The sequence below is a fragment of the Panulirus ornatus genome, chromosome 4 (genome assembly GCF_036320965.1).
Source record: "Panulirus ornatus isolate Po-2019 chromosome 4, ASM3632096v1, whole genome shotgun sequence".
Taxonomy (NCBI): domain Eukaryota; kingdom Metazoa; phylum Arthropoda; class Malacostraca; order Decapoda; family Palinuridae; genus Panulirus; species Panulirus ornatus.
In genome coordinates this window covers 75868298-75895557 of record NC_092227.1, presented here as the reverse complement: position 1 = coordinate 75895557, position 27260 = coordinate 75868298, and the positions used below count along the sequence as shown (strand labels likewise).

At 43.3% G+C, this 27260-nt stretch overlaps 1 protein-coding gene across 2 annotated transcripts; it reads left to right on the top strand.

Moving 5' to 3' along the window:
* The first annotated feature begins 1167 nt into the window (after positions 1 to 1167).
* Positions 1168 to 22893, top strand: LOC139745782 (uncharacterized). Of its 2 annotated transcripts, XM_071656325.1 has the most exons (4): positions 1168 to 1330; positions 10581 to 10834; positions 18450 to 18614; positions 20364 to 22893. In XM_071656325.1, the coding sequence occupies exons 2-4, from the start codon at positions 10638 to 10640 to the stop codon at positions 20614 to 20616; spliced, it is 615 nt and encodes a 204-aa protein (XP_071512426.1). In that variant the 5' UTR covers positions 1168 to 1330; positions 10581 to 10637; the 3' UTR covers positions 20617 to 22893. The 2 variants fall into 2 exon arrangements, with proteins under 2 accessions (XP_071512426.1, XP_071512431.1); XM_071656330.1 differs by lacking the exons at positions 1168 to 1330; positions 10581 to 10834 and adding an exon at positions 10866 to 11157.
* Positions 22894 to 27260: the final 4367 nt, after the last annotated feature.

Below are 27260 nucleotides of genomic sequence, written 5' to 3'. Positions count from 1 at the left end.
GACCTCTGAGGGAGGGAAAGTCGAAATGACACAAAGAACCCAGAGCATCTCAGGACCTTAGCAAACACCTGGAAAGGAAAGGAACTTGCATGTCCACACCCCGTGTGTGAGCCTAGTGACCAAGGACTGTTGCTGAGGATACGGTGGCTGGTAGTGGCTACGGACTGGATCCCCTGGGCCAATACGATTGCTGTGGTGAGTCTTTTTCTTCTTTACGTCAAGGGTAATGAGTGCTGAGTGACCTGTGTTAAGCAGTAACCTACAGCGTTTCTCACTCATCACCTAGCCACAATGTATCATGTATCAGCCATATGAACGGCGCACCAACAACATCAACGTATTACTGGTGACTTTCGAAGTTCATAGACTTTGTAAAACTTATGATATCGCCAACAAATACAAAACAATGCCATTATCCGCATCTGCTTCGGGGAAAATTATAAACAAAACATCACCTCACCAGCAGAGTACCGCATGTACGTACCTACTGGTGGCCATATGCCTTGTACTGACGACGACCTCCGACCCAAAGTAACCCAAAACATAAACATACCACCGTAAAAAAAACGAAAAGACGGTCATCGCTCCAGCACAAAGGACCAAAATCATTCTGGTGAGGACGTTTTGCGATCGCCAGGATTCTCGCGGGGTCAACATCAAACATCCGCTAATCAGTGATAGCGTGATGGGTAGCGATGATAATATGATATGCTAATTCAGGAACACCTGAGGTCTTGTATTCAGGATCACACTAGAAGAAAACGGGAAGTACAATGAAAACAAAGAACGGGAAGCCCAACCTTGCTGACGGAGAAGGCACAACACAACAAACCATAGACTCAGGACGGGTGTCCCCATGCCAGCTGCTGCCTCTCATGGAGAATAGACGATCCTCACTTACGCACAGCCATTCTGTCTCTTCACTTTACCTTCATTGTACAAACTCTCCCCCCCACTAACCACACACACACACACACACACACACACACACACACGGTCAGGAGGGAGTACGAGTCTGATATGAACCACAGGGGTGTTGGATCCGAGGTAGGGATCGGGGAGAGGACAGCGGTGATAAAATGCGGGAGTATAGTATGCGGGGGCGACAACAAGAGGCGTCTGGGGCATAGAAAGTGTGGGGTCGGAGAGAGAGAGAGGTGGGCCGGGGAGTGGCGGCAGATGGGCTTGTGTACGCTGCTGGCTGGGCCTGAAGTGTGATGGTGTGGAGGCAGCCTCGTCAGTCAGTGTGTGCCTCCACCTGGCTGTGTTCGGCTGGTGTCCACCTCCCGCTCCAGCTCACACCACCACCTGCTGCAGCCTTCTACTCCCGGTAAGGCGTTCCTCCTCCCACCTCCTCACCACTCTCCTCCTGCATCACAGGTAAATCACCCCCACAGACTCACACGAGTTCCCTGGTTGAACGCTTCATCCCGCTGACTGTCGTGTGGACGAGAGTGGCGTTGAGGACCAGGTAGGGATGGTCGGTGGGCTGAATTCATCAAGTGTTGCCCTACTGTGGCCGCGAACCATCATGATAATAGCATACAACAGGTTAACGCGACACCTGGTCCATCCCGCCCTGTCTCCATACGTTGACACCTTCCTCGACCGTAATGTACACATGTGGAGTATACTGGTAACGTTCTATTCTAAAGCTCTTTGTCTCAGTGAATGAATCACATTTCCTGGGCTACCATAGGGTTTCAATCCCTCTGCTGTTGCCTTTAGTAAACACGAGGAGAGAATTCTATACCCCGTTCGTCCCACGTCTTGAAAACTCTGTCGTACAATCATACTCCATTCATCTACTTCTCTGGTTGTGCTAAAAGTCCTTCTACATTCACCTACTTCTCTGGCTGTGCTAAAAGTCCTTCTACATTCACCTACTTCTCTGGCTATGCTAAAAGTCCTTCTACATTCACCTACTTCTCTGGCTGTGCTAAAAGTCCTTCTACTTCTTTTACATCATTTCAAGAACAGAAAACGAATCTTCCGTCCTTTTTATACTGCCTCTGGTTCTTCCCTCTGCGCATCTTTCGAGGATGTGTTGACTGAGTGTGATGATGTTTGTGTTTATGGAATCAGTGTTGGTGTGGATGTTACAGTGTTAGAGGTGGTCTGTTTGTTACTGTGTTATTGTTGACGTGTTTGTTATAGTGTGAGTGTAAACGCGCTTAGTGTTAGTGTGTTTGTCATAGTGTTAGTATTCATGTGTTTGTTATGATGTTAGTGTGAGTGTGCTTGTTGTAGTGGTGGTGTGTTTGTTATAGTGTTAGTATTAATGTGTTTGTTATAGTGTTAGTATTAATGTGTTTGTTATAGTGTTAGTGTGAATGTTTTGATACAGTGTTAGTGTGAATGTGTTTTGATACAGTGTTAGCGTGAATGTGTTTTGTTATAGTGTTAGTATTAATGTGTTTGTTATAGTGTTAGTGTGAATGTGTTTTGTTATAGTGTAAGTGTGAATGTGTTTTGATACAGTGTTAGCGTGAATGTGTTTTGATACAGTGTTAGTGTGAATGTGTTTTGATACAGTGTTAGTGTGAATGTCTTTTGTGATAGTGTTAGTGTGAATGTCTTTTGTTATAGTGTAAGTGTGAATGTGTTTCGCTGATCCTAATGTGTCTGGTAAGGCGTTGGTGTTAGTGTCTCACAGAGTGTCAGTGTGTCTACCTTTAATGTTAAGGTAACTGTTATAGTGTTTGTGTTGGTTGGTGTTTTTGATATAATGTTACTGTTAGTGTGTTTGTAATAGCCTTGAATGTGATGCGTTTGTTAGTGTTATCATATTCGCTACACTCTTAAGTGTGAATCTGTTTGTTATAGAGTTAGCGTTATATACTTTGTTAAAGTTTTTGTGTGTTCTGGTGTTTTTGTAACGGTGTTTAGTGTTGGTGTATTTGTTTGGGTGGAGGTTGGGAGGTGTCTCGGATCGGCTGTATTTGTCAACTTGTTGTGTGGTGTCAAGCGTCTGTGGGTCATGGTGTCATACGTACACTGGAGACTCACTCATTGTCTCAAGTGCCAGGTGTCAAAGCTTCTGTCAAGGTGTCAAACATGGCGTACCCAAGGTGTCAAGGTGTCAAGTGCCAGTGTGACTGTCATGTCCTTGTGACGGTGTTTGTTACGGTGTCACCAAATGTTTGTGACGGTGTCACCAAATGTTTGTTACGCTGTCACCAAATGTGTTATCAAACTTGTTACAGGGTCACTGTTACGGTGTAGTACGAGTTTGTAACAGCCGGTCATCCAATATTTGTTACGGTGTTATTCAGCCTGTTACTGGGTCAATAAATATTGGTTACGGGGTTGTTAAAAAGTTTGTTGTGGCGTCAACGAATGTCTAAATTTGGTGGTAATTTCTGGTGTGTGTGTGTGTGTGTGTGTGTGTGTGTGTGTGTGTGTGTGTGTGTGTGTGTGTGTGTGTGATGTATAGCGTTACCTGCTAGAAAAGTGATTGTGCCAGATTATACCGTGTCTAATCTCTGGTGTCACTTGGTGATATCACACGTCAGCTGCTCGTGTGTCATACATGGTGTTTGATTGGTGATGTGTGTCAATTACGGCGTCATCAGCTGGTTTATCTGGCACTGCGCGAGTGGTCGGATGCCCTCACAGTGTCTAACCACTGGTGAGAGAGACGTCTGATGTAAACTACAGGTTGAATATGTGGTCTTGTTATTATTCCGCCCCTCTGGAACACACGGGTTTCCCTGCCTCGACGCTCAGAACCTCAAAAGGAACTGAGGGTATCTTGGATATCTCCCACCTTTTCAGATATCTGGTCATATACACGTTTATCTTATCATTATCATTATCGTCATTATCATTATCATCATTATCATTATCATTATTTCATTATCATTATTATCATAATCATTATCGTTATCATTATTATTATTATTACTATTATTATTATCATTATTATTATTATTATTATCATTATTATTATAATTATTATCATCATTATTACTATTGTTATTATTTTTTTATTATCATTATTATCATTATTGTTATCATCATTATTATTATTATTGTTATCATTATTATTATCATTATTGTCATTTCCATTATTACCATTACTACTACTACTATTATCATCTTTAGCGTTAAGCTAATGGGGCCCTTTCTTCGTCTGTTCCTGATCGCGGGAAACGGCGATCAAGTCCGTAAAATGATCAGTATCACTATCATTATCACTATCATTATCATCATTATCATTATGGAGGTTGAAAACTTCTGAATAATATGTAGTATATGGCAACCACCACTACCGCACTGTCAAAGACGCCTCACTTCTCGTCTCCAACATGGCGTACCCAAGTGACATACAGAAGACCCACAAGGACTCAGCCTTAAAAAGACGGCATATGTTAGAGTCAGACACGCGCCTTCAATCTAACCTGCAAAATACGGTACAAGACCGCACTCTCTGCCTCCACTTACCAACCGATGGCCCTCTGCTCACCGAACCCTGACAGAATGCTTTCCATTCAGACAACGCCGTTGGTGACCAATGTCTTGGGGTGTGTTTCGACCAGAACCTCTGCTTCAGGCCGCAGCTAGAGTATCTCCGTCATAGGTTCAAAAGTAAACATCACGAGGCCGTTGACCAGGCGACCAAGATGAAGGTCATACAGAATGATGCACTCAGGAGCATGCTGGGAGACCCTTTGTGGACCAGGATCTGCAACCAGTAGGTGGAGACTAGGCTGCCGCCACGAGCAGCAAGAGTGAAGCAGGCGACAGCTGCGCCCTCAACCCAAGATCTGCAGGTCAGACAAGCCCACGACCACGAAGGCCAATGTCAGTGGCGCCCTCCATTTTTTCTTTTTCTTTCATGTTTGCTGAGATAGCACGGGAAGATAAGGCCCTAAATCAAGGCCATCCCAACAACGATATATATATATATATATATATATATATATATATATATATATATATATATATATATATATATATATATATATATATACCACAAGCCTGTGATAATACACACGGACTCCGAATCATCAGTGCGAGCCCTGCAACACAGCCTCCCTAAGAGACAAATTCAAGCTCGTCACCTCGATCCTTGCTCAGCTTCAAGAGCTACAGCAACACGGCCATCCTGTTACCACAGACTGGAACTCCAGCCACGTGGGGATGGAGGGGAACGAGACAGCAGACGAGGCAGCCGAAGCAGCCACACGTTCCAGTGAGCCTGCAACAGGTCAAACACTAGTTGCACAAAGCAGCAAGGCTCCAGACCATATAGAAATCTCGACACCTACAACGCTGGATCCCTGTCAGCCAAGTGGTATATGGTGGCCACGAGACTAGAGCCACCACACACCGACAGAGACAGGCCGAGACAGACCCTAGTCAATTGATACATCGTCTACGACTGGGGTGCAAATGCAGCTGGCAAACAGTTGACGGTGTCATCAAAGACCGACTACTGACAGGAGCCGTCACCACACCCACTGGAACGCTACACGTTGGACTGCCAAGTGGCACAAAGTCTCCGGGTAGGATTCCCAGATTTTCATGATCGTGTGATATCCAGCGGCCTCACTAGTCTACCGAGGGCAGAAGAAACAGTAGAAACACCTGCTCTGAACCACAACCTCTTACCCACTGCCCAGATGAAAATAGCCCACACGGCACCAGCGGGTCCTCCTCCACTCCTCCGAACCTGACCACAACGAGGAGTTGGGAGGCAGTGGCAAGGGCCCATGTGCTTCAATCAAGCCACATGACGCTTCGCGTGCAGCCAACAGATCGTACTGGAGTGCTGTAAACCAGCCTTTCGTTACGTGGAATCAGTCTGTTCATGGCTGGTATCATCAGGTTGGGCTTCGTCCATTGTGTCTCGTACTACATCAGCGGACGAAGGTGAACAAGACACCCAGCCGGATGGTGTAGAGTGAACATGGAGCAGTGAGTCATTGTTTGCAGAATGACCCGGCACAACAGAAGGTCACTGTTTCAGTCGCGTTTTCGAAGAGCCCAATCAAGGCCGACCCCTGTTTTTCCTACACCCCAGAAAAAAAATATCTCGCGACGTTACGTAACCGAGAGAGCATCAGCCCCGCCAATAGACAAAGTTGCCCGTGTTGGACCAATCGCGATCCGAAGGCCAAAAAAACAAACAAATTATGATACGCATTTTTGCACAACGAACACACCACATCCACCACAGAGCCCATGACACAAGTTACTCATGGGCCGCCCCAGGCCAGTAAAGTCAACCCGAGGACACATCGCCCGCCCTGTGCCACTAATGGCACATCCCAAGAACGGGCCGTCATGGAGAGGAGCCGTTGCCAAGCTTAAGTCTTGGCGAACCTTCACATACATATCACGACACATGGGCCATATACGTAATGACAGTGCATGTAGTGTTATAGAGTTTTCGGTTGGTGGATGTGGCTTGACACCAACGGCTTTAACACCTCTGGTAGCTGGGAGGCCGAAAGCCTAAACAACCAACCTACCAGGCTGATCCATTCCTGAAGATGTCTCGGCAAGGTGTCGACAACACCTATGGAAGCCTGCCATACAAGCTCCCTGTAGACACTCGAAAGAAAACTGGTTCTTTGATATATATATATATATATATATATATATATATATATATATATATATATATATATACACACACACACACACATACTATTCGCCATTTCCCGCGTTAGCGAGGTAGCGTTAAGAACAGAGGACTGAGCCTTTGAGGGAAATCCTCACTTGGCCCCCTTCTCTGTTCCTTCTTTTGGAAAATTAAAAACGAGAGGGGAGGATTTCCAGCCCCTCGCTCCCCATATATATATATATATATATATATATATATATATATATATATATATATATATATATATATATATATATATATATATATATATATATATATTGCTTCCTTTATTAAGTAAACTATATAACATAATCATACATGGCGTACGACATCATTTCTATGAAAGGACCACAAAATAACAAAATGTATTAACAATCGAAAGTCTTGATAAATGATAATGTTGGAATACAGACACCCATTCATAAACCTCACGTATAAATACGAGTGACAATTGAGCGTAGATACAATGATAAGATCCCTATGTATCACACAAAGACTCGCTTTTACTGGATCCGGCAGAATTAAGAGAACTTACTTTAAATTGGTCTAACAAGAGGTCTAAAGATGTCTCGTTGCTCGCTAATCCTTTGTAATTTAGTATAAACAAAGATCTGTTTGCTGAGTGTGTCAAGCAGTTAAATCTTTCCCGAAACAGAGATTGCACAAACTTTTAACACGAACACCAAATGACTATCCAGTTTTCCCTCATTTTTTACCCGACTCAGTTCAGGGAAACGCTAACTCTTGCCACCCGGGTTGATGAGATGTGTTCTGTCTTTCAAGTGCTTCGCTTTAATTCCGGTTTTTGAAACGTTACGTGTCATTAATAAATGAAGTTGGTGGGAAGTACTGTGGATATATACCATGATAACCAGCTTACTTATACCACGGCAGCCTAAACATTAAATGTCTTTTGACGAAAAGGCTATTGTTTATTTCCTTATAACCTTCACCGGTCATAGCAGCTTCACACTGAAAAATTATCACCAAATCACTCATTATTTTTACCTCCAGTTACAGACCCGGTTATTTTCAAGCCTAATCATTCCTTTAGTAGTGTCTTTGCGGATGTTATTCATAAGGATTTACAGACATCTGCAATAAAAAAGCGAGTTAAAGGGACGCATCTCTGAACATAAAGGAACGTCCAACAGGACTCCTAACCAGCACTTAAATGAATCTATTCTGTCGTATTGCGAGATCCGAACGCATTCGCAGAATCGCAACCACTGGGGAAAAAATCCATCTTTACAGAGCAACTAAACGTTTATAAACCTCTTGTGGTTTTAGGGTTGCCTTAATCAATAGAGTTAGATCTTTATGTCATATATTAATCATCGTACCCATGTTCAGTGGTCATCAGTGTTTAAGCATTTATGGGAGGTTTCTGTATGGATTTTGTAGATTTCATAACGTTTTCAGTTTACTGGAACTTTTCACTGTTTGCTTCGTCATTTCATGTGTATACCTGAGTTCTTACGCCATTTATGGCTTTGTTGTTTCCCTAATGGTGGAGGACGCATGCTCCGAAGCTGTCGCAAATAAATATATAATATCTCAAGTGTTAGTTTTATCTTCATTATACATACATACACATGTATATATATATATTTTTTTTTTTTTTATACTTTGTCGCTGTCTCCCGCGTTTGCGAGGTAGCGCAAGGAAACAGACGAAAGAAATGGCCCAACCCCCCCCCCCCCCCCATACACATGTATATACATACGTCCACACACGCAAATATACATACCTACACAGCTTTCCATGGTTTACCCCAGACGCTTCACATGCCTTGATTCAATCCACTGACAGCACGTCAACCCCGGTATACCACATCGCTCCAATTCACTCTATTCCTTGCCCTCCTTTCACCCTCCTGCATGTATATATTCCTATGAGTCCACGGGGAAAATGAAACACGATAAGTAGCTAGGAGGCCATTTGATAAACATGCGATTGTCTCGGACACGGTCACGAACGCTAACCCGCTACACCAGTGACGAACATGAAAGAACAAATAATTTTAGTCTACCTAGCGAACCTAAGGGACTTATACCTCAAAGTGAACGTCAGTATGGAGCTTCACTGCTGAAAATATACCCTTGCGGGTCTTATGGATGTGTTAGAAGCAAGAGAGTCATTACCAATCAACTGATCCATTACCAAAGGAAAATGATAGGTTAGTTCCAGACAACGAGTGCGTGGCATGAGTTGAAGATATAGTATCAGCTCTAAATGGAATGAAAATATATAAGAAGGAGGCCAAGATAAGTGTCATCCTAGGACAATGAAAGAAGCGAAACATGAGATAGTTACACCCATGACTGCTCTCTACAAAAAATAAGTCACTTGCTCCGAGGAAATTTCCAGAGGAATGGAAGCTTGCTGATGTAACTCCCATTTTCAAAAAGGAAACAGGGTTGGGGGAATAAATCACTTCCCAGAAATCATTGTCCAATTAGCTTTACGTCTGTAGTTGGTAAACTTATGGAGACCTTCGTTCAGTATAAGATTATAATTCATTGAGAGAACCACCACTAGATAAAAGATTCTGAGCATGGCTTTCCAATAAATAGTTCATGTCTGAGAAATATGCTTGAATTGCTTCACGATGCAATCAAAATGAGAGTAAGGCGCAAGTGATGATGTCATCTACATAGTGTCAAAAAGTATTCCATAAAGCTCCTACAGCAAAGGATGCTAACTGAAATCAAGACACATGGCATAAATGGAGTTCCTCTTCGGTGGTTAGAATAGTGGCTGACTGATCGTAAACAAACATTTGTGATTCACAGTCAAGCCTCAGAATAGTTAGACGTAGTAACAAGTGGCGTGCCGCAAGAATCAGTCTTGGGACCGGTTCTCTTTTTCCATACACATTGATGATGGTGATAGTGGGCTGCTTTTTCAAGATATCTAAATTTTCAGGCGATACAAGTTGGGATATATATCTACAATAGAAGCTGTACGTCTGCACCAACAAATGGACGTAGACTAACTGGTGGATTAGTCTCACAGGTGGCAAGTGAATCTTAATAACGATAACTGCGAAGTGTTACATATCGGTGGTAAAAAAAAGAATGAAAAGGAAAGCTACAGTTTGAATTCTCTTGAACTACAAAAGGTATATGAGGGAAAAAGACTCGGGTGTATTAATCTCTAATGCTCTAAAGCCAAATAAGCAGTGCGAGGAACATTTAAGAGAACGAAAAAAAGTCTTGGAATCATAGGTATGGCCTTCGAATTTCCGTCCAGAGAAATTATCCTTTCTCTTTACAAGTAACTCACGCGTCCCCAGCTTAAATGTTGTGTTCAGTTCTGGTCATCTTAGAAAAATACGGACAGAATGCACGGAATACAAAGGCAATCTACCAAGATTATTTCCAGACTGAAAAATCAATCCTATGAGAGCCATCTAATGACTTAAATCTATGTAGTTTAGAAAAGGTTAAGAAGTGATCTAATACAGACATTCAAAATTATCAAAGGTATATCGATAATCTTTATCCTACAAACTACTTACTGGTAGATTCGTCTGCTTTCATTCGTAGTATTGGTTACAAATTCATGGCCAAAAGTTTTACCTCGAATGAGGAGACGTAACAGGATTGTTGATATAGGGGGGATGATTTACCAATTAAGAATAGACTAGACAAATATTACGCTTCAAATCCACAACTGACATTACTTGCGCCTCCTCAGTTACATGAAAAGTTGACAGTGTTGTTCTATTTCAAACATCGGCGTCTGCCCACTCTTACCACACTGACCTATGAGTTTCACATCTCTTTTCCCTCTGTCACAAACAGCCTCCAAGGGACTCAGTCGTCTGTTGCTGTTCAAATGCCTTTGAATCTGATTGAGTATGAATGAGGAGCTGTAGTGAGCCAGGGTTTCTCTGTAGAACACAACCAACTGAAGTCGTTGAGTACAATGAAATAAAGTAGTCGTCCCTGGCGCTACCCAGGGGAACCCCCCATTCTTTACAGAGAAGCCCTGAGCCACAGCACGCACGCATCCAGTCATGACGATCGACGTCCTGGTTAACCCTGCGTCGGTGGTGAGGCCCTTGAAACCCATCTGGTACGCCACGGTCCAGCTGTCCATCCCGCTCGGCGACCGAGACACAGGTGACCTTGAGATGGCGATGGCAATGGTCCTCATCTTCCGACTCCAGATCCGTCTCTACGAAGTTTTCAACCGCGATTCTCGCCGGGGGAGGTGAGTTTCACGTGTTCTCTTTTTTCTCTTGACATCCGTTGTCTTTTGTCTTGTCGCAGGTAGTGACGCCCGTGGAACCACCCGGCAGTAGTACTGTGGCTCCCTCTACGCCACCACAAGCAGCAGCAGCAGCAGCAGCACACCATGTCTCGTAATCTCGGCGTCGAGACGGCCTCCATTTTCGTATCGTACACATTCCCGGTGTACCAGGCACAGCAGAGCAACGGGTCCATCAACACTGTGGCGCTCTCCACAGTAGGGCTGGGCCTTATCTTCTACCTAGCGAACCTGTTTGGCGAGAACACGAAGGGTCGCTCCCAGAGGTAATGAACGTTGGGCAGTAAAGACATGACGTGTAGATATACGTGAACAAACATATACATGGGAAGAACACATACGTAAGTACGTGACTTAAGCTGGTGTGTGTGTGTGTGTGTGTGTGTGTGTGTGTGTGTGTGTGTGTGTGTGTGCATACATACGTAGGAGTAAAGCCATGGTAATACATCCATACAAGGTTGTTAAGAGATGGGGCAACACCGAGTGTAAAACTCTCTCCCCGTAACACACACACACACACACACACACACACACACACATGTAGTAATAATACAGAATACAGGCAACATACACATTCACCCAGTGTTACAGCCTTAGCTTCTTGGAAGTAGCGTATCACATCAAGGCAGAGCAGAACACCTTGATGAACCTCACACAACTCAAGGAAAAGTGAACTATATACGGGAGAAAAATTGACCACAGCAGATTACTGACGTCTGGTGGCTGACGCTAGGGGTACGCACCTCAGAGAGGCCCGCAATGTTCCAGTGGCTTCATCAGAAAAGCACGTGAAAGCAAGTACAATTCCCATGGAGAATAACTGACCCTCTTACCAAAGGAGAGGACGTGTCTAAAGATCCCAGCCTGCGCTCGTGGTTAACAAAGAACCTTATGGTCTTACGATAACTGCGTCTGATATCAATATGTAAACAATGCTCCCACCCTAGATGAGCAGATTCCTTTTTTTTTTAATCACATCAGCCGACTGCGGCACGGACGAAGCCAAAGTCATGGCCAACGTAGATGAAGAAGGTCAAGATGATATGTATAAGAAAAACGAATACAGGAGGGATATTCAGCTCCTATGATTGTCTGTTGGCTCTTAGAGGCAGACTAGGTATAAGAAGACAGGAGGGAATTCCACCACAGATCCATATACAGTACTCCACACTGGGAAGAGGAGTGAGGGACCTTAGACACACAACAGCCTGATCGCAAGAAGATTACGGCAATCCAACACCCTAGCAGCTGGGATGCAAATCTTGCGATGTATATCACGTGAGGTGGCCAGGATAAAGTGAAGGATACGGTTATGCCTAACATGCTGATGTGGTGGCTGGGTTGAACTGAGAAGTTCTGACATTGAATGGCAGGAAACGAGTGAAGTTCAGAAAAATGAATCACTAGAAAATGCGGATTTGCTCTGTCGATATTCATCAAGTTGCTGCTTTCCAATGTGTGTGTGTGTGTGTGCAATAGTGCATGGGTCTGAATCAAGCACTAAGCAACCGCCTTCCTCAATCTGGTCTTCATCCCACCAGGAGACTCATCATGAACTATGTATGCTGCCTCGACACGGACGAGTTACACTTTCTCTACCACATTCTGGACGCCATCCGTCTCTCTGTCAGTACAAACACCGACTCAACATCACAACATCCCTCATACCAAAAATGCAACTTCTGCATTGCGTGCCTACTCATCACTTGTCCTGTACTCACCTCAAAAACTCATATTACTGCAGTTTTCCACCTGTAAGCCCGGTGGACGTAGCTGGCTTCCTGGGTGCTGCTGAAGCCCCCCCATGGGAGGGGAGTCCCAAGTTATGTCTCCAAAGAACCCTGCACCTATCATGCCGCAGAAAGCCAAATCAGTTTCCTGACACTGATCTTTCCTTTGCTCTGCCAACTAACCTTAAATTCTTAGGCTTACCCATCGAAAAGTCGCCCATTTGGTAATCACACTTAGCTACCAGTGACGAATTCACCACGGTGTTCTTATGGTGCACGAGTGAATAATAAGACCTTTTCTCACACACACACAAACTACAGCTAAACAACGAAATTCGTCCACAATGAATCAGGTACACAGCTCTTTCGCACAAAGAATCATGTATACAACCACTTCATCTGCCTCTTTATGCTGCAGAGAATAGATCGCTTACCATATAAATCCAAGTCAAATGATGGGATCCTTAAATCTCAATTTAGCTGCATGACTATCAGAACCGCTTTATGTTCCAGACATGAAAATATCTTAAACCCAGAGATGAATCACTTACCAAGTCTTATGCTCAGCAGTGTTCTTCTACCAAGTCACGTCAGAGATACTTTCGCAGCGTTTGACCTTGACTAGCAATTTGAAATTTACATCATCACGACTATTCTAACACACACACACACACACACACACACACACACATCTCTGTTTGTAGAAATACACAGGAGTAGAGTGGAAAGGAGAAGAATGAGGTGTACGAGAGGAAGGTGTTTTAGGAGTGAAAGTATATCAGGCAGGTCTAGGGTAATCCTAGCATCAACATACGGAACATGATGATGGCGAAAGACGCGTCGACTGGCGCAGGAAGACTAGAGTTAAAGAGTTAAAGAGAAAAACATATATGGGAGAGGAAGACATTTACAAAGAAGGCAGTAAGAAGAACTCTTAAAGAATGGGAAAGCAGAGGTTATAACTGGGGTGGTGAGAGAGACGGCGAAGAGTGGAAGTGAAACTTACGTGGGGTGGATCTGGAGAGTGTGTATGGAAGCGTGGAGGATGACTGGACGGAAGCAGTAATCGTTCCCTTGCTCACAGGAAAGAGAGTAAATGTGAGTGTAAGAATGATAGAAGAATAAGTCGCCTTATTACTGTTGGCAGGATGTGTGGTAGAATTGTGACTGATCGTGTCAAAAGGATGAACGAATTCTCTGTTGGTGATGGACAAGGTGGGTTTAGGTAGTGGTGGAAGTCTTGAATGATGCAAGGTATATAGATCATTAACGGATTTAGAGAAAGGTATATGATAAAGGAACTGGAAAAGAACTTTGGAAGGTCCTGACACTTTATATGGTGTCTAAGGAAGGTTTCTGAATGCTCTTGGTGAAAGTAAGTCAGGCCATGAGTCATGAGTAAGAGGTTTGAGACAAATGAAAGTGTACGTCAGGGATGCGTGATGTCACTGTGTTTATCTAAAGTTTTTACGGATGGGGGAGTGAGGTGAGGGCGGGGGTGGGATGACAATAGTGTTATACTTAACCATGGAAAAATAAAAAGGACGTTGCCACTGTTGCTGTTTGTAGATGATGTTGTGTTGTTAACCAAATTAGGGGAGGAGCTGGATGGCATGGTGATCCGTAATGTAAGAGGAAGATGCTGATAGCGAAATGCCAATAATAATTGATACGCTGTTTTTTTTGAAAAGGAAATATCAGTTCGTTAGATCGGTTTCCATGGTGATGAACTGAAAGTTGTTAATTTACTTAAGTATCTGAGGTAAAGTTTGATGAGGATGGCAATGGGAAAGCGGAAGTTGAAAGCAGGGTCCCTCAAGGGATAAAATATTATGGTGCACCGAAAGCTCTGGTGAATGAAAAACGTTAAAAACAGTGTATACAAGGCGGTTGCACGGAGACCCTGTCCTTAAAATTGACCCTCTGTGGCTGTGGAAGCAAAGTATATATAAGTCAGCACAGGTAGAAAATATACGCAGTAGAGATGGCCAGTCTGCATGGTGTAGTTGGACGTAGAATAATGATTTGAGAAGGTTATATGTGTGTGTGTGTGTGTGTGTGTGTGTGTGTGTGTGAGGAAGTCATCAGAAACGTGCATGATGTAGGCTCTTTTAAGACGGCACAGTCATGTAGGATGTACGGCAGGTGATGGGTTGGTCATGAACACATCAAAGTAAAGCAAAAGATACAGGGAAAAGTTGACCATGGAAGAGACATAGGCGTCGTGAGATAGGTGATTAAGGGGGCTAGGATGCGTTAGATGATGATCCTGGAGGAATAACTGGGGATCGGATACAATGGAAACATCTTGTGTATGGAAGTGGCATGAATGCAAACTTTGATCACAAATGACGAAGCAACTTAATATAAGTTAAGGTGCATTTTTATGTGCATGGAAGTCAATAACTCACTTAAATACACTAGATTTGGGTTGAAGGTGTATGGGAGTGATGTGTATCTGGTCAACCCATTAACTTGGGAAGTGAATAATAATAGATCGATAGACGTGGACAGATTTTGAAAAAAAAAAATTTAAAAGATGTTGAACCTTTCAAAAAACATCGATAAATTAAGAAAAATATGTAGGATACAATTTTTTACACAGAGAAGATTTAATGCATGTGAAGACATACATGTAAATAATACTGAGATGATGAACAGCAAAATCAGCCACAGCTAGTGTATGTAGATGTTGCTGTCTGTTGGCTAAATCAGGTGAAGATGTAGACACAGTAATGGGACGCTTCGACTATGCATATGGGAGGAAGAAGTTGAAAGCGTAGCAAACATTAGCTAGAGCCTTGTTTCTGAATGAGATAGGCTATCACAGGGTAATAACAGTTTCAGCGGAGAAGTCAAGAGTTTGTGAATGAGTTTAAGCATTTATGAATGATGGATAATCAGAATGGTATTGTAAATGCTGAGCTTGAGAGTAGTAGAGTCAAACATGGAAGAAGAACTGAATTAAAAGCTTAAGAGAACCGAAGGTATTTGAGTGGTGAGAGTGTGTAAGAACTTACATGTGTCGTGCTTGTCACAGAACTAATGTTTAGATGTGAAACCGTGTTGTTTTGTAGGTCCAGAATGACAGAGGATAAGAGAAGTAGAGGAGGGATAATTTACATGGTGTAGATGGAATTAGGAAGAAAAGGAAAGGAAAGAATGGAGAAGAGGATCAAACACGCGAAGAAATCACGAGATGACCATATGAATACAGGTGTTTTCAGATGATATGTGAATAATGGAAACACGACAGATGGGCCGGTCATGAAGCCATACAATGTGGTACCTGAAGGTACATGAAGAAGAAACAGACTGCAAAAGAAGTGGACAGATGTAGTGAGCAGACCACAAGCGGCTAAAGGTATCTTAAGCGAGGCTGACATACGAGTGATTTCTGATCGTGCGCGGCGAAGGTGTTTTGTGTAAAATTGTGGTGTAAACATGGATGTCTACATCATTTGTTGAATATACTAAGTGAGCATAATGGAAGATTGAGAGGTGCCTACTTTAGTACCTGTTAGTGTCGTATGGGAAGAGAGTTCTACTACAGTCAAATAGCCTCATCTCTTTTACTTCCTCTGCCTTCGCCAACATTTTGCAATTAGGCAGGGCAAGCGCGTGGCTATAACAGCAGGAGAATTTACAGTTAGGAATAAAGAGTCGAGTGAGATTCGTTTTTTCGAGTGTCATGTGTGAGACTGGATGCCACCGACTTCATGAATTAGAGGAAGAAAGAAAGGACAGCAACCTGGGCCAGGAGGGGGCAAACCTTACAGACACTTAGTAATGGCTCAGTGAGATCCTGGTACACGTTAGTGTGGAAGCCTGGATCACGAGAGTGTACGAGACACACACAGACACACTTGACGTTTCGATGAAACTGAGAGGCTGTATACATTGCATTGCCTCCAAGTTAATGGGAAGGGAGTAGAGGACAGAGGGAAACATCTAATGGAGGGAGGACGCCCGCGTATTCCTGGCACAGTTCATTATCCCACTAACAGACCTAATTCGGTACTTGTGTTTCTCGTGTTCGGCTGTCCTCATGGGTTCACAGTGACACCACATGATTCCTGTCTTACATCCAAACCTGTCCTGACCTGCAGTACTCCACTTCTGGAGGGAAGTACAACAAAAGTATGTCTTATGTATTTTTAAGTGTTTTAATGCAATATGTATATACGCGAAGACACCATACGGGAGGAGTGACTATGATTCTCTCTCTCTCTCTCTCTCTCTCTCTCTCTCTCTCTCTCTCTCTCTCTCTCTCTCTCTCTCTCTCTCTCTCAGCCTAAACCATAACCATCCTTCACCATTCTTTATAATATGCTTACCCTCAAAACTATACATATTCTTGCACCATCCATACCCACTATTACATTTACCATTCATCATAATCATTTTATATCATGCTCGCTCTAAACCATGCTCACCTTGCACGATACTGACCCAACACCGCATCATACACTATGATGACCTTACATCATGATGACCATATACCACCTTACACCATCCTTACCATGCACTATATTCACGGTGCACCATACTCACCTTGCAGTATGATGGTACAGATCTACATCCAAGCGGCATGTGCTCACCCTTCACTATATCTATATACCCCAGTGTGTTCACACTGCACCACAGATACAATCTCCACACTCACACTATGCTATAGTCTTCCCCCGTCATTACAATACCCATACCGCATCTACTCACTCACTTATACGTTTCACTTCACATACTAATCATCTATGTTTTATGGGCACTGACCTAGCCTGTAATGTATGTGTCTACTGTATACACGGGGCTTTTAGCTTACCCCTGTAACTTACCCCATATATGACTACCGTCCATATGCATGGGTACTAACCCAGCCTGTCGTGTGTGTGTGTGTGTGTGTGTGTGTGTAATGAATACGTGGGGCCCTCATCCAACCCGTGTAACTTGTCCCATATACGACTCTGCTTTCCATATGTATGGGTGCTGACCTAGTATAAATGTGTGTGTCATGCCTCTTCAGGTAGCGTAAGGTGATGTATAGAAAGCATTGCCAACAAGTGTAACATCAATTCTCATTAGCCAACCACATCTGTGTGTGTGACGGGATATTAGTCTGCAGGTATAGCGGTATGGCACGACTGTATCATTCTATCGTCAGTGTGTATCGGGCCTCAGTATTCTCATAATGCCCTCACGCTGCTACAGACTGGCTCATGTGACTGATTCTTAAACCATACGATAAAGCTCTGGTATCGGGTAACATATACCATGGAACCTATGAATGTGAGTCAGAACTTTTATATTACAAGTATCCCATCCTCACTGCCTCACACACACATGTTATGCCTCACAGCTGGTCGCCCTCCACCCACACACAGAACAGGGCAGTACAAATGTAATTCCCTGAATATCTGTTCCTGGCCTTTTTGCGAAATATACTTAAATCGTATATATATATACGCACAAATTTATACGCTTCATCTCGTGCAGGTATTTTGATCTTGTTAAGCTTGACATCTTAGTCTCTTGAAAAACTGTATTAAAATCAAGTTTACGTACAGCGATAAAAGGCTAGTAACGTAATCTTGCTTTCCTATACACACTCGTAAAGTTTTGCTGATCGTGCACATACCATAGCAGATATAAAACTGTAAGGCAGACTTTATAAAGCAGCCCTGCTGTCACCTATGACATCAACTAATCCTTGTCTTCGACTGTCACTTGTTGCGGTATGTGAAACCCTTCCGTAACAAAATGCACGTGTGTTTACTGAAGTCTGACGACGGCTTGTGACCTCGAGTCTCCCTCTCTCTCTCTTTGGCCAGGAGCATCCAAGAGGACCAGCTGGAGCTGTTCCGGCAGATCGAGGACAACATCGCCACCATGGGCGTGGACGGCCACGCCTGCGTCCTCAGGTTCATCTGCGAGATGCAGACGAACAGGTTCTCCAGGTCCTCCATATTCGGCGAGATCTTCACGCTCATCTTCACGTGAGTTCCAATGGGTTCGAAGAGGAAGGTTCAATACTGTCCATTCTAAGAGGAAGGTTCAGTAATTCAAACACTTCAAGGAGGAAGATTCACTTCATCTTTTGCAGGAGTAAGGTTCAGTTACATCACTTCTAGAGGGTACGTTCGATTTTATCTATTCTAGAGGGAAGTTTCAGTTTTATCTGTTCTAAGGGGGAAGGTTCAGTACTATCTGTTCTAAGGGTAAGGTTCTGTATTATCTGTTCTACAGGAAGGTTCAGTACTATCTGGTCTTAGGGGAAAGGTTCAGCACTACCTGTTGTTAGGGGAAGGTTCACTACTATCTTTTCCAGGGGGAAGGCTCAGCGCTTTCTATTCTAGGGGATGGTTCAGTACGAACCTGCTCTAGGAGGAAGACTGGAACTAACTGTTCTAGGGGGAAGGCTTAGTTCCAGCCACTGAAGGAATGAAATTACAGGAATAGCTAAGTCTGCCTCTAAGAAACTGGGTTTAGATGTCGAAACTAATTCTGAACAGCTGTTCCGTTTATACAAGGGATTGATTCGCCCTTGTATGGATTACTGTTCTCACATTTGGGGTAGTTCTAGCTCTGCATCTTTACTTGACAGAGTTGAATCGAAAGCGACCCGAAGTATAAACTGTCCCAGGCTAACTTCCAAACTTGTCCCTCTTGCCCTACGCCGCAATTTTGGTTCTATAGGTATAACTCTGGTTTTTGCTCCCGAGTGCTGGCTGCTTGTGTACCCCCCACCACTAGCTAGAGCACGCAATACTCGGCAAGCTGTTGCGACACATAATTATTGTGTGGCCATTGGCAACTCAAGGGTGGGCCGTTTTGATACCTGTTTCTTTCCCTACACGTCGAAGCTCTGGAACTCTCTACCTTCTCATGTCTTTCCCGGGAACTATGACCTGGTACATTTCAAAAGACAGGTCTTTCACTTCCTCAAAAATTCGTAAATACTTTCCCTTGTCTTTTCTTTTTCCGTTTCACAATTCTCTCTACATTTCGATAAAGGCCCGGCCTTAATGTGGACTTTAGTCAGTGACTGGAGCCTTCAAAAAATAGAAAAACACTAAGGAAGGTTCATTGTTATCAGTAATAGAGTGACAGCGTCAGGTGGTTATCATGGGTTCATTTGTCATAGTTTTATGTCAAAAATTAATTACTGTTGATACTTGTCATCTGAATTCCTCTAAACGTTTTATCGTTTTCTATACGCAGGCAATGTGTTCTTTAAATCCTTTTTTTTTTTCGCAGTAATAATTCAAGTGTAAGAATTATGGTCATTTTTTATTTTCTCTCATTGTATGCCTTTTTACGAAATATACTTAAAGCCTATATATACACAAAAAAATGTATACTCTTTATCTTGTGCAGGTATTTTGATCTTATTAAGTCTCTTGAAAAACTGTATTAAAATCAAGTTTACGTACAGCGATAAAAGGCTAGTAACGTAATCTTGCTTTCCTATACACACTCGTAAAGTTTTGCTGATCGTGCACATACCATAGCAGATATAAAACTGTAAGGCAGACTTTACAACGGAGTTAACTCGACTATTATTCATTATTACGTTAATGCTAACACCTGTCACTTTGTAGACTATATTTGCCACGGGGAAGAGAAAGTAATTGCTACCATCGTGCTATCAGCTCGATAAGTCTAATCAATGATTAAACATCAATTTAGAACAAAAATTGGACAGAGGAGTAGCCATGTTTAATCTTATGACCTTCCATCAACAGACCCAAGCAAGGGGACGACTACTCGTTGCTCAAAGACTACATAGCAGCCGAAATGGCGGGTCAGGAGGCGGACACCCCCAGCGGGTCGGCGGGTCCCATCTGTGTCGAGAGGTACCCGAGCTGCCCTATGTCTGTGTTCGCCGCCCTGCGACGCTTCCAGAGCGGCCTGGGGTACTCCACCCCGGCGGACAGGCCGGGCAACGCGACCATCCACATGGACGACCACACCCTCACACTCGACGATGAGGTGTGACGCAGCAGCACACACTGGCCAGGGTCGTCGTCTCCTCCTCCTCCTCCTCCTCCACTCGCCGAGATCCCTCTCCCTGCTGCAAATTACGCCATCCGCCCACCATGTACATAAAACCTAATCATCATGTACACGTGGATCATCCCTGATGTACACATAGCCTCCACATTATATACACGTAATCACCATGTACACACGGCAAAAAAGAAAAAATATCTTACCACATTCTATGTAAAAACAATAATATGACGCCATGAACAAGGCATTTTCACAAATGCCGATTGCCATAGTCTCGCACTAGTAGCCCTATTCTCATGATATATCGATTGCAAACGACATTTCCAGCCATCTGCTGTAATAAATGTTGATTTCATATCTCAATGGACGTAAATTCAAAGTGGTAGGCTGCCTGAATTATTAGGAAACATGACACATTCAGGCTTACCAACCCTACTAAGAAAACAGGATCGTATTGATCATTTCAAAATTCATCGGACCCATTCGTGAACACACCTTTTTTTTTTTTTTACCGTGTGTATGTACATACGCCCCTTCAAACACGTACACAATACACCCAACCAGGTACACACAGCTCATCCATTATATATGCATATATATACAGCGTAACATACATATATTTTACCCACCCCGTACGCACAATAAACTTACCACCTTGTGCACACGTCAACTGACCAAGATGACTGTAAACTAAAACAAAAGACGTCACGTAAGGCAGTGTGCGTCCCCACTTGGCACGAGACAATATATACGAGACATCAGTGGTGAGACGACGATTTGCTATAGGACAGAAACACAAGGACGAGACACTAAGACCAAACACATGAGGACAAGACACTAAGGGTGAGGAAAACGAAGACGTTATACCAAGAGTGTGACACACGAGGACGAAATACTAAGGGCAAGACAAACGTGGACGAGACAAAGGCACAAAGGGTGTGACACGAGGACGAGACATTAAGAATAACGCACACGAGGACGAGGTAGTAAGGGAGAGACACACGAGGACTGGACAGGATACGGGTGTGACACACGAGGACGAGAGACTACGTATGAGACATACGAGGACGAGACTCTAGGTATGAAACACACAAGGACGAGACATGAGGACGAGACTCTAGGGATAAAATACGCGAGGACTAGACGCTTATGGTCAGACAATCGAGGACGAGATACTAAGGGTGAGACACAAGTTACGCCGAGATAGTTAGGGGGAAACACACGAGGACGAGACACAAAGGGACGCAACACTGAGGGTGAGACACTTGGACGAGACACTAAGGGTGAGACACATGGGAACGAGATACTAAGGGTGAAACATATGGGGACGTGACACTACGAGAGAGACACAGGGGGACGAGACACTAGGTCTCGAGACACTCGGAGACGAGATACTAAGGGTGAGACACACACTGACGAGGCACTAAGGATGAGACACAAGAAGACGAGACATTAAGTATGAGACACAAGATGACGAGACACTAAGGGTGAGACACAGGGAGACGAGATACTTAGGGCGAAACTCACGAGGACGAGACACACGGGGACGAGTTACTAAGGGTGAGACATGAGAGAACAAGACACTAAGAGTGATACACACTCGGGAGGGACACTAGAGGTGAGAAACACGAGAACGAGACACATGGGGACGAGACGTGCGAGGACAAGATGCTAAGCGTGAGACAAACAAGGACGAAACACTAAGGGAGATACAAACAAGGACGAAATACTAAGGGAGAGACAAACAAGGACGAAATACTAAGGGAGAGACAAACAAGGACGAAATACTAAGGGAGAGAAAAACAAGGACGAAATACTAAGGGAGAGACAAACAAGGACGAAATACGAGAGGAGAGACAAACAAGGGCGAAATACTAAGGGAGAGAAAAACAAGGACGAAATACTAAGGGAGAGACAAACAAGGACGAAATACTAAGGGAGAGAAAAACAAGGACGAAATACTAAGGGAGAGACAAACAAGGACGAAATACTAAGGGAGAGAAAAACAAGGACGAAATACTAAGGAAGAGACAAACAAGGACGAAATACTAAGGGAAAGACAAACATGGACGAAATACTAAGGGAGAGACGAACAAGGACGAAATACTAAGGGAGAGACAAACATGGACGAAATACTAAGGGAGAGACAAACATGGACGAAATACTAAGGGAGAGACAAACAAGGACGAAATACTAAGGGAGAGACAAACATGGACGAAATACTAAGGGAGAGACGAACAAGGACGAAATACTAAGGGAAAGACAAACAAGGACAGAGATACTAAGGAGAGACAAACATGGACGAAATACTAAGGGAGAGACAAACAAGGACGAAATACTAAGGAAGAGACAAACAAGGACGAAATACTAAGGAAGAGACAAACAAGGACGAAATAATAAGGAAGAGACAAACAAGGACAAGATCTTAAGAAAAAAAGACAAACGACGATATTCAACTTAGGGCGAGACAGAGATGAGACACTAAGGGTGAGACACACGAGGACGAGACAATAAACTTGAGACACAAGAACGAGACACTGAGGGTGAAATACATAGGGACAAAAAAAATAAGAATGACATACGATAGTGAAAGACAGGGTGAGACGCACAAAGACGAGACACTAAGGGTGGACACACAAGGACGAGACAATAAACGTGACACAGTGCAACGAGACACTAAGGATGAGATACACAATGACAAAAGATAGAAAAAATGACACACGAGAGCGAGACGCACAAGGACCAGACACTTAGGGTGAGACATACGAGGACGAGACACTAAAGGTGAAACACACGAGAATGGGACACGATAGGCGAGACACACAAAGACGAGACAATAAGGGTGAGACACACGAGTACGAGACAATAAATGCGAGAAACACGGGAACGAAACACTAAGAGTGAGACACAGGGACAAAACACTAACGCACGAGAACGAGACTCATGAGGCTGGGACACACGAGGACGAGACCCATAAGGGTGGGACACACGAGGACGAGAGCCATAAGGGTGGGACACACGAGGACGAGACATTAAATGCATTGTTCTTCTTTGTTATCTTTTACCGACGAAATTCGTCACTATTCCCAGTGCAAAACAGTAGATATCTGTCATTCCCAATCTCATACTGTAAATTCCCATAACGAAAATATCGCAAAAATGCTGTAATATCAATGAATGTAATCATAAGCTTTGAAAATCAAAGTAAGGAAGATTACCTTTTTTTAAGATACAGTAATACTGCATCTAAAGGAAAGTCTTTCTTTACACGAATGAAGTTCTGCTTAGAAGGAAAACGTAATTAAACGTCATAAACCTACACTTTATCTGTATTTCATTTCCCCAGTTCTGAAGAAAACGACGCTGACATATTTTTTTCGTTGTGAAGTACCCGAGACCCAACTCCACAAAATGTAGAAATAGCCTTTAGCACTATAGCTTCCCTTATACATGTAACTGAGAAGTTCGCAACAAGGGTGTAACAATGATCCCCGGGGATGATATAATGTTCCATGTGTGGGAAATACATAGCTGATAACTGTCAACCGAGATGCAGAGTCAGTACGAGAATTCCACTGTCCCCCGAAAACAGTATCTCAAGCTCAAGATATCCCGCTAGCAACTAAAAGCATCTATCTCAGCAGACAGGACATAGCCACATGTTCGAAAAAATGGAAGCTTAAGAAGGATTAGAGTCCACAGACGAATCGTAGCCCAGACAGGAGTGTTTCAGATGCTAACTACAGCGGTTTGTTTCTACAAAGCATATGAACTCTCCCCCATTACCCATTCATAAGAGGGTAAGATTCACGCAAACGAACATGGCTAAAGTAAGTGTCAATAACGAGTGATCGGCTATGGTGTTAAAGACGCGGTTGGACAACGAAACTCCTAGTCTATGCAACCCTGATAAAAGAGGCACTAATGGCGATTTGGGCATTTAACAGTTAACCTCAGGCTTGATCTATTAATACGTAGATCAAGTACTGAGTACTCATACTCCGTTAGTGGAAATGTTCGAGGATGATAATGATCACAGACGTAAATTAGCTCGCTGTAACTTAATCATACACGAGTTCATTCAGTACCGCCTTTGAAAAACTGGAAGGTCAAACAGCAGCAGGTGACTTGTTCCAAAATAAAATCCTGGGACCGCCAATATAGGATTCTGTTGATGTGAAAGTCATTGTAAAATATCAGCTCTATGACCCACTGTAATCCCGTTATATACTACCCTACGTGGAAGTTAAATTCAAACTAATAGATCTAAGAGTTCGCTACCTTATCACTAATTTCATCACTAATTTCATTCGAGATTTAAGTTGCTCCAGCATTATTGCCCTTCAAAATACACTGATAAGTGTGGAAGTCAGTGCTGGGCAGCTGACCGAGCTTAGCAGCAACTCGTTTACTCCAGACAGCTACTGACGCAGGAGACTCAGCACTTCGCCACACAGCACATCCCCGACGGGAATCTACTACAGACACTTCACGAGGTTTGGTTGCGGAAGGACAGGTTGACACCTCAGACCTTATCTTACCTTGAAAGATGTATTATGATAATGACCAAAAATTCCTGTACTTGCGTTCTATAGGCAATAACGCACATAAATTGCACACAAAAGACAAGGTCTCATGAGTGTCGAACTCCCTCTCTGTTCTGTAAATATAGGTACAAAAAGGTATCTTCACACGAAATCTAATAGTGCTAAGAACAAAATATATATTGCAATAGGAATGATTCTACTGCAGGAGTTTTCGTTGACCACGAGGGTGAAGAGGTATAACACGAATGGCGAGACACACAAGGACGAGACACGAAGGAAGACACACACGAACACGAGATACTGTGGGTGAGACACTTGAAAGACGAGACTAAGGCAAATACAAAAGACACAAGATAAGATGTTCGAGGACAAGACTAAGGGGGTGAAACACGAAGGCGAGATACTAAGGAAGAGACACACGAGATGTTAAGGGCGAGACACACGAGGGCGAGATACTAAGGACAAAATATGCGTGGACGAAATGGTAGGGGCGAGGCCCACGGGGTGCGCTAATGTCCAACTGCAGGAATTGGTTGACCTTGACACTCACGACATGTTGTTCCTGGGACTTAGGACATTCTAATCTCACTGTTCTGGAAATGCTGATCCCGGCACTCAGAATATGTTGACCCGGGCCATCGGGACATGTTGACCCGGTAATTACGATACGCTGACCCCACCATGCAGTATGTTGACCCCGGCACTTAAGGCGTGTTCGCCCCGGTACTTAGGGTATGTTGACCCCGGCACTCAAAACTAACTGACCTTAAGCACTCACGATATGGTCGCCTTAGCACTCAGGATATGATGACTCGCACTCAGGAGATGACGCTAGCACCAAAGATAGGCAAGATATTGCAAGGTAGACCAAAAAAAGTGAAGGTTATTGTTTCCAAAAAAAACCATATATGTATGATATAGAAATATTTAGGTCTTAGCCTTTGAGAAACAGGACGTAAATATAAAGGTTTTATGTGCAAAACTCTCGAGGCAATGCTTAGAAAGAAGCCATGATAGCATTTGAACGCGTCAATGGTCCACCAGTACTTATTCAGCGTTTACAGAGGCCCTAATTCAAATAAATTTCCGGTCATTTAACCGATTATCGGATAATGAATAATTTAGTTCTATTTATCTAAAGAAGGTTCAACGAAAAATAAAAATATTCCAGATAATTTTTTTTTGTATTTCCTCAATAACTCGTAAAACGCTGCCAGAAATATTATCACCCTATATGGTTGATAGAGGAAGCCAAGTACGGTGAATTACAGTAATCTTTATGAAAAAACTTTTACCTTAAATGATGAATTACTCAATGGCTGTTGACGGCGGGTGAGACGGCGGCAGCACTCCGGGCGATGAGGAACAGTTCACACCACTATTTATGTAATTCACTGTGATTGTCTGCATATTTATAAAGCGCAGTGTCTCTGAGGATCATATTATATTCCTCTGGGGGCGCACCGTTACAGAAAAGTACAAGTTATGCGTCAAGACAACAACGAAGAGTAGCGAGCCACGGAAGCACTACCGACCAGAACACTGTTTCAGACAACACTGATTGGCGTTACCTAATACCCCACCATCTCTCCCTCGTCCACAGAGCGTCACAAAAACAGTTGCATGTCAAATTGACATTCTAAATACTTGAGCGAACATGGTGAGGCTAGTTTATCAATAAACAAATTACAGATCATGTGACTGACGAGTCAAAAAGAAAGAATTATGTTCCACAAGAATGTTTTGGGGAGTAACATTTAATTGGGTTAAAAACCCACAAAGAATTTTCGGATGGTAACGTCGTTTTCCAAATTTACTTTCGTGAGGCTTGTGTATGTAGACTTGAATTTCACTTTTTTTTTTTTTTACCATCGAGCATTTTCTGACTTTTGGAAGTTGGAACGAACTCCAACGTGACAGCTGATTATGTGCTGATTTATGTTATTCATGAAATAAATTAATTCAAGTAATGTCTTTTTTGTTTCACGTTTAGTAGTCTTCGGCCATTATCCTCTCGTCACAGCTTTGGATATGTTTATAAGTTTTGGAGCAAGACCCGTCTGTACTTAGGGTTAAGGATGG